This window comes from Solanum dulcamara, chromosome 4 (genome assembly GCF_947179165.1).
Source record: "Solanum dulcamara chromosome 4, daSolDulc1.2, whole genome shotgun sequence".
In the NCBI taxonomy this organism is placed as follows: domain Eukaryota; kingdom Viridiplantae; phylum Streptophyta; class Magnoliopsida; order Solanales; family Solanaceae; genus Solanum; species Solanum dulcamara.
In genome coordinates, this window is record NC_077240.1 from 72,602,884 (window position 1) to 72,610,796 (window position 7,913).

Consider the following 7,913-nt stretch of genomic DNA (forward strand, 5'->3'; position numbering starts at 1 on the left):
AAAATAATTATTTTTTGAAAAACTCTAAAGTCTTCTGACTTTTTCAAAAAAGTAGCCAAATTTATATTTTATTTTCAAAATATTCATATCATATATGTGTATAATTTAACACTTTTTTCCTTTATTAGTTTTTATTATAAATTTTGTTCGAATGCATAACATAATTGTTCGATATTAGTACAATTTTCACCGTTCACTTTTGATTATTTATTGTATAAAAATAAATTTTATATTTACTTTGTTTAATTTAGCATATGAAGATTAATTAATATAAATATTATAATATTTATTTATTATTATAAAAGTAAACGCAAGGATGGAGTAATAGAACCCAAACGATACACGATGATAGTCCAGATAGGTACAAAAATTGTCTAGAACATTATCTTTACCAAACAGAATAATATAAAATAAATAAAAAGAGAAAGTAGTTCAGAATTTCTCTCTGTTTTCACATTATCATACCAAAAAAAGAAAGAAATATTTCTCTAGCTTTTTCCCAAGCATCACCCTTTATCATTTTCTCAATTGAAACATATATACCTATGTTTATGTTTCTTGAAATTCGAAAAATTTAAGGAAAAGATCATACTTGGTTATTAATTTTCTTTTGTTTTACAGATTGTTGTCTGATGGGTAATTGTATTGGTTCATCAGCTAGAGTTGATACCAGTCTCAGCTCTCATAACATTTCTGGTATTTTCCCTTTTTTGTTCTTTTCTTTGTTCTTGCTATGCTTTTTTTGTTTTCAAGAACTTGCTAAACTCCCTTTTTTGGGTATGCATATAATTAAAGATCATTTTTTCTTGCTTATCTTTTTCTGCTTTGAGATGGGTGTTGGGGGAGGGGATTACCAGCTGGGGAATGAACCTTTACCAACCAGATGAAAGTTTAGGTAGCTAAGCGACTGAGGTACTAAGATTCCCCGAAATGGGTGTAATTTTGTTTTGCCTCTATGTATACAAAAACTTATTTTTCACTTTTATTTTATTTAGTTGGATGTTGATATGAAATGAGCTTAAATGAAGAGCTGAAGATTCATATATCCGACCCTGACTTGTTTGGGGTTGTTTTTGATGTTGTTGTTGTTTGTGATAATCTTGAATGGTTTGTAATTAGAAGTGGAGATTCATATATCCGGCCCTGACTTGTTTGGGATTATTATTGATGTTGTTGTTGTTGGGGATATCTTGAATGGTTTTTAATTAGAAGTGGAGATTCATAAATCCAACCCTGACTTGTTTGGGACTGTTTTTGATGTTGTTGTTTGTGATAATCTTGAATGGTTTTGTAATTAAAAGTGGACATTCATATATCCTATCCTGACTTGTTTGGGACTGGTTTTGATGTTGTTTGTGATAATCTTGAATGGTTTTTAATTAGAAGTGGAGATACATGTATCTGACCCTGACTTGTTTGGGACTGTTGTTATTTGTGATAATCTTGAATGGTGTCCAATTAGAAGTAGAGATTCATATATCCGACCTTGACTTGTTTTTGACTGCTGTTGATGTTGTTGTTGTTTGTGATAATATTGAATGTTTTCTAATTAGTTTATTAACAGCAGCAACAACTATCATAATCCCTCGGTGAATTTTCATTTGGACCGCTTTGATTCTCCTATTCTTAGCAAAATTTGAGTTCATTATAATCTGTACATGTTGTACTAACTTAAAAGTATCTAAACAATTATAAAACACCTGAACCAAGAGCTTGAAATTATTCATTACTTATTTAATAAGTACAACTCTTTATTATGATCTTGGTTTAATAAGTGAGAAGTCAATGTTTTGGTGTATAAAGCACAAATCTTTAACTTAATTGATTTGAGAAATGATTAAGTATGAGATGCCTGTCACATCTGATGGTTCATTGTGAATATTTGTCTGAATTTTATATAATACCATTGTTTGGTTGTTGTAGTGCAGAACTTCTGTCGAGCACATTTTTTGTCCAATCTAAATAGTTATTTGAGTATACTTTCTTCGGGTTACAAATTTGCGGCTTTTTTGGGTTAAGTTATAATTAGATTGTTACAAAATGTGATTGAGCAATGCCATTTACTACTATTTTTTTCTTGCAGCTTCTGAAGCCTCTAGGGTTCCCAGCAGAACCAGCCATTCTTCTATTCTATCAAGTTTAAGTATTCCATCTTATAGTCGGAAAAGCAGTGTTGATACCCTTTCTACTCCAAGGTCTGAAGGCGAGATTTTGTTTTCTCCCAATGTCAAGTCCTTCTCCTTTAATGAATTGAAAAGTGCAACAAGGAACTTTAGACCTGACAGTCTTCTTGGCGAAGGAGGATTTGGTTATGTTTTCAAAGGATGGATTGATGAACATACTCTTACTGCTGCAAAGCCTGGTTCTGGAATGGTCATTGCGGTCAAGAAATTGAAGCCAGAGGGTTTGCAGGGTCACAAGGAGTGGGTGGTATGTTCCGTATGCAGATTTACAACTTATTTAACTTATTAATCTTGTTGGCCTTGTAATTAATGACATATGCCTTGCAGACTGAAGTTAATTACCTTGGGCAACTTCGTCATCCAAACCTGGTTAAACTTATTGGGTATTGTATAGAGGGAGATGATCGACTATTGGTGTATGAGTTCATGCCTAAAGGAAGCTTGGAGAATCATTTATTTCGAAGTACGTCAGCTGACTACCTAAGCTTTCAAACTGTTTACATCTCTTTACTACCATATTGCTGCATGTCCCTATTCACCGAATCGATTCTTTACTATTGGCTTTCTTATTTTTTTCTTCGAAAGCTCAGAAATGTTTGATAGGTCATAATTCATAAATTCATTGTTCTGAAGTTTTCTGAATTAGTATAGGAAGAGATGTTTCTTTTTCACTCACGAGATTAAGTTTTGTTCTTTCTGGATAGCTGAGATTTTCTACTGCATCATGTTTTAGGGCCGTAGAAGCTGTTTGCTAATTGCTAGTAATCGCATGAAAGGAAAAAGTTAGAGACTAAAAAACTAAAAGGAAACTGAAGAAATGTAAGTAGGATGTATGAGCCATTCTGTGGTTTAAATGCCATTATATGATTCTATATTCCGACACTTTAAAGTTGTGATATTACAGGGCACTTGCTCAAATCTTACTTTGATTATGTTGAATTGGCTTCATCATTATTCCCGTGAATCTTTTTGCTCGTCTTCTCTGTGATATAAGTAGTCAAACAGTGTTGACGAAAGTTGGTTAACTCTGTGATGATTGTTCATTTAATCCATGGGGTGTGAGTTACAGCTCTTTTGTGAAATGGACAATTATTGGACATCCAAGTGAAGACTTGTATTACAGTCAAACCTCGTTATAGTGGCGGCGTTTGTCTAAAAAATTCATGGTTACTTGAGGTGTTGTTATATATATATATATATATATATATATATATATATATATATATATATATATATATACTAGATGCTTTGATATTATTTAGCTGTTATAAACAAAAGTATGCAAAAAATTAGTTTAATGGTTTTGTATACAAAGAAGAAGAAATGTATTTGTTAACCAGTTTAACCAAGAAAAAAAAAGAGTATGAATGTAAAAAAGGCTTTACACCAGTAGCCTTTCCTCATGAAGTTAAAGGGCAGCCCGGTGCACCTAAGCTCCCGCTATGCGCAGGGTCCGGGGAAGGGCCCGACCACAAGGGTCTGTTGTACGCAGCCTTTCCTCATGAAGTTATGGCCACAAAATTGTTGGGCACCATTTAAGTACAATTTTTTCTTTGAGATATTCGTACTTGTTTACTATGTTGATGACATTAATGATGATTACTATAAATATTCTATTTTTATACATAATATATTTCTTACAAACTATTAATACACAATATTTGAGTATGACTGTTATAGACGGATAATTTTACAAAGAGTGTATTGCTATAGTGAATGTCACTTCTCTTATAGATAGAATGTTGTTATTGAGAAGTAAAATATAGGGATAATGCATAAGTACCACCCTCAACTATGACCGAAATCCCAGCGACACAACTTAACTTTACTAGAGTCCTATTACCCCCTGAACTATTTTAAAATGGAATAAATACACCCTAAAAGCTAATGTGGCACAGAGAGTGTGCACTCTCTTGAATGCACGTGATGGGTGAAAAAATTGGACACATGTTTTTTTTTAATTGGTAACTTTATAATTAGTTAGTACACATAATTATTGGTATTAAAACTTACATATATATTTAATTATTATCATTTCTTTCTATGTAAAATATTTATTTTAATTTCTTCCTTACTTTAAATTTTGTATTTTTTTTCCTTTCATTAATTTCTTCTCTTTTCACTTTTAATTATTTTTAAAAAATTATGTGGATTCTTTAAAAAAAAGTGTTCTTTAATTTTAACATTTTAATTTTCTTATATTTTATTTGATTTTTTTCAATTATTTTGATATCCATTCGAAATTAACTAATTTTAAACAAGCATATGGAATTAAATTTGAAATCATATCAAAAAGGGAAGACAAAGAAAATAAAAAGAGTAAATAAAATTAATAGAAAAATAAAAGAGAAAAGACAATGAATGAAAGTAAAAGAATTTAAATACAATAATTTTTTTAAAAATAAAAATGTCGTGTATTAACTTAATTTAAATACAAGATAAAGAAAGTAAAAGGATTTAAAAAGATTCAAAAACTTAATTTTTTTTAATTAAAAATTAAAAAATTAATTACTAACGTAGTGGTGAGTGTTTATAAACACAACCAACTTACTTGGTTGAAGGTGCCACGTTAGCAGAAAAGGTGCACGAAAATGCAAAAAAAATGAGTTCGGGGGTGGGGTGGGGGTGTAATAGGATCCTAGTTAAGTTAAGGTGTGTCGTTGGAATTTCGATCATAGTTCAGTGGGGTACTTATGCAATTATAGTGAAAAATCTAACATGAATTGAAATATAATATGAAAAATCGATTCTAGAGAATATTAGGCTTTATAGTGAAATGTTGTTATAACAAGGTTTGACTGTATATGTGAATTCATAAATTGGTGGTAATTCTTGGAATCTTGTTTAACAGGAGGTCCTCAGCCTCTAACTTGGTTGACAAGAATTAAGGTGGCGATTGGTGCTGCTAGAGGTCTTGCTTTCCTACATGATGCTAAAGAACAAGTTATATATCGCGATTTTAAGGCTTCTAATATTCTATTAGATGGGGTAGGTATTAAACTTTGACGCGCTCAGAAATTCAGTTGCCTTTCTTTAAACACTATAGCGTCAGGTTTATTTAAAACTAGTGAAAGCTCATCTTTCCCTGGTCTGTGACTGCAGGAATTTAATGCAAAGTTGTCTGATTTTGGTTTAGCCAAGGCAGGGCCAACTGGTGATCGGACTCATGTATCCACTCAAGTCATCGGTACACAGGGCTATGCTGCTCCAGAATATGTTGCCACAGGTTAATATTTTGCTTTTTGGCATAGCTATTTTTAGCATGACAATTAGATTGTCCTAGAGAGGTCCATTTTTATAGGATTTACGGTTTAAAACGTTGAAAAGAACAGTGGTTCTGCAACAGAAAATCTTGCTACATGGCCAGTTGGGCCTCGGGTGTTTCTCTCAAATTACTGGAAAGATGTTATCTTAACTTTGTTTTGCCATTTTCAACTTGAACATCGAGAAAATTTAATCTTGTTGGACATATTTTCGTGTGGAAGTACTAAGAATGTCGTCAGTACCCAATTTTACGAGTCTCTAACCTTGTTATAGAAACTACTCTATTTTGACGGAGGAGAATAGGATTGATATCTTGTCACAAGAGGGCATAACTTTATGCAGTCAATTTGCAAGATTATGTACGGTGATTATGTTGTTTTAGAAATCTGATTGGTGAAATTCTGTTCTTGACATTGTTGGTTGTTATTTTGTACTTGCTGTCCACCAGGTCGATTGACATCAAGAAGTGACGTATACAGCTTCGGGGTTGTATTGCTTGAACTATTATCAGGGCGTCGTGCTCTCGATAAAACAAAGGTTGGCGTTGAGCAGAATCTTGTGGATTGGGCAAAGCCATATCTAGGGGATAAGAGAAGGTTGTTCCGAATCATGGACACTAAACTAGAGGGCCAATATCCTCAGAAAGGAGCATATACAGCTGCTAACCTTGCTTGGCAGTGTCTAAGCAACGAGCCCAAGCTAAGGCCACGTATGTCTGAAGTTTTAGCTGCTCTTGAACAGCTTCAAGCACCGAAAGGTGTTAACAAAGTCTCTCGGATTGAGCATCGAGCCACTTCTAGCTCAGTTCCAGTTTCTCCATTTAGACACCGTTCATCACTCAGCGTGACACCCCATGCCTCTCCATTACAGGCCTATCACAAGTCTCCACGCGGAAGGTGACTCCTAGAAAATAAACTTCTATTTGGTTGTCATTGTAAAGTTTTCCTATATGTAGCAAATTTTGTTGTCTAGATGCATTGACATGCAGAATCAACAGATTGTTTTCATGTAAAATGTTGGAATCATCACTCTGTAACCCACTGATTGATAGAGTTGGCTCTTTGGTCACAATTAGTCTTGTTTTCACATAATGTTTTTTTTTCTTGATTTATTGTGTCCATACCCCAAAGCACACCTTCATCAAAGCAAGATAGTATAGGAGTGGATTCAGGATTTGAAATTTATTAGTTTGAGTTTGAGATTTTACCCAAACTTGTTTAATTTACTAGTTTCAAAAGTTAACTTTTTAATGTTTATTTAGTGAAAATTATTTTACCATACATAGAGGATCCGAACAAAATTACTGAATTTAGATGATCTCATATCCACGTCCACTCGTTGGAGATGAAATCGTTTGAGATGTGTTCTGGATCAGTGTTATCTTATCCTCTTCTACTATCCTACTAATCTTTCACTTGTCTAGAGAAGTTCCTGAGTCTAGTATATACTGACCAATGTAATTAAAAGTCATCACTTCATCGTATTATCATTTCATACTAGTACTAGTATTTCCGGCCACATGGAAAAGACAACTCAAATGGAAAATGAGGTAAAATATATAAGAGTTGATATATACATCTATAACCAATTTCTATAAAATGTGGAGGTTAAGAGGTTAAAATGACAAGATAAACTTTTTTTTTTTTTTTGACAATTTTTGGATATTAATCAATAGATAATTCACCAACCATACTTTAGTTTTGTACCAATACTAAGCATCTAGATTTTACCCCACAATTATGAATATATTTTCAAAATGTATTGGAATCTACGATATAGCCTCACCCATCCTTACATTTGAATATAGACTTGACTTCAAGTGGAATGTAACACATTAGTTAAAAAAATTCTTCAAATTATTCGAAGATCGCTTCACATCTTACTAGGACTTGTAGACTTTCATAAACCTATTTTTTTTCCATCCGCTACTCTTGAAACTTTATCAAAAAATTTGATTGCCAAAATCAAATGCCGAGGATGGAAAATGTGGAAAGTGAAAAAATCCACACTCTTTGATACTGTGTAAATTGTATTAGAAAAAGTCCGACAATGACAATGTAGTTTATGTAATGATGTGTCAATGAATTGTTTTATTTTTATTTTTTCTTGTAGGAAAATTCAAGATCGGAACCAGAAGGGAGTTTGAAACTATGTTAGATTTCACATTTGACATTTACAATGAGAAGCAATCATAACGACCAGTATAAAACACCAAACCAAGTCAAACCAAACCACTAGTCGGGTTTTTTTTCCGGTTTGGTTCGATTTATCGGTTTGATGCGATTTATCGGTTTACCCTGTACAGCCCTAGTCACAGGATTACAGAGATCCAAGAAGCTTCACTATATCAATAAGAGTCAAAAGGGTCATGTACATTCAAAGTATTAAATGCTATAAAATTCAAAGTATTAAATGCGATTTTGTTGATCGTGATATGTTATAAAAGTTCTGCCAACTTTCTGAAAA

The 7,913-nt window shown here is 32.7% G+C and overlaps 1 protein-coding gene across 1 annotated transcript; it reads left to right on the forward strand.

Annotated features, from left to right (window-relative positions):
- Nucleotides 1-440: 440 nt before the first annotated feature.
- LOC129887561 (probable serine/threonine-protein kinase PBL3) lies at nt 441-6,554 on the forward strand. Its single transcript, XM_055962710.1, has 6 exons — nt 441-696; nt 2,084-2,430; nt 2,511-2,646; nt 5,035-5,171; nt 5,286-5,409; nt 5,896-6,554. The coding sequence occupies exons 1-6, from the start codon at nt 633-635 to the stop codon at nt 6,345-6,347; spliced, it is 1,260 nt and encodes a 419-aa protein (XP_055818685.1). The 5' UTR covers nt 441-632; the 3' UTR covers nt 6,348-6,554.
- The last annotated feature ends 1,359 nt before the right edge of the window (nt 6,555-7,913 follow it).

Bases quoted from the DNA above. Each gene is read 5' to 3' on its own strand.
- LOC129887561 (XM_055962710.1), top strand. From the start codon at position 633: ATGGGTAATTGTATTGGTTCATCAGCTAGAGTTGATACCAGTCTCAGC. The intron at 697-2,083 runs GTATTTTCCCTT...TTTTTCTTGCAG, and splicing joins CAGCTCTCATAACATTTCTG to CTTCTGAAGCCTCTAGGGTT. The intron at 2,647-5,034 runs GTACGTCAGCTG...CTTGTTTAACAG, and splicing joins GGAGAATCATTTATTTCGAA to GAGGTCCTCAGCCTCTAACT.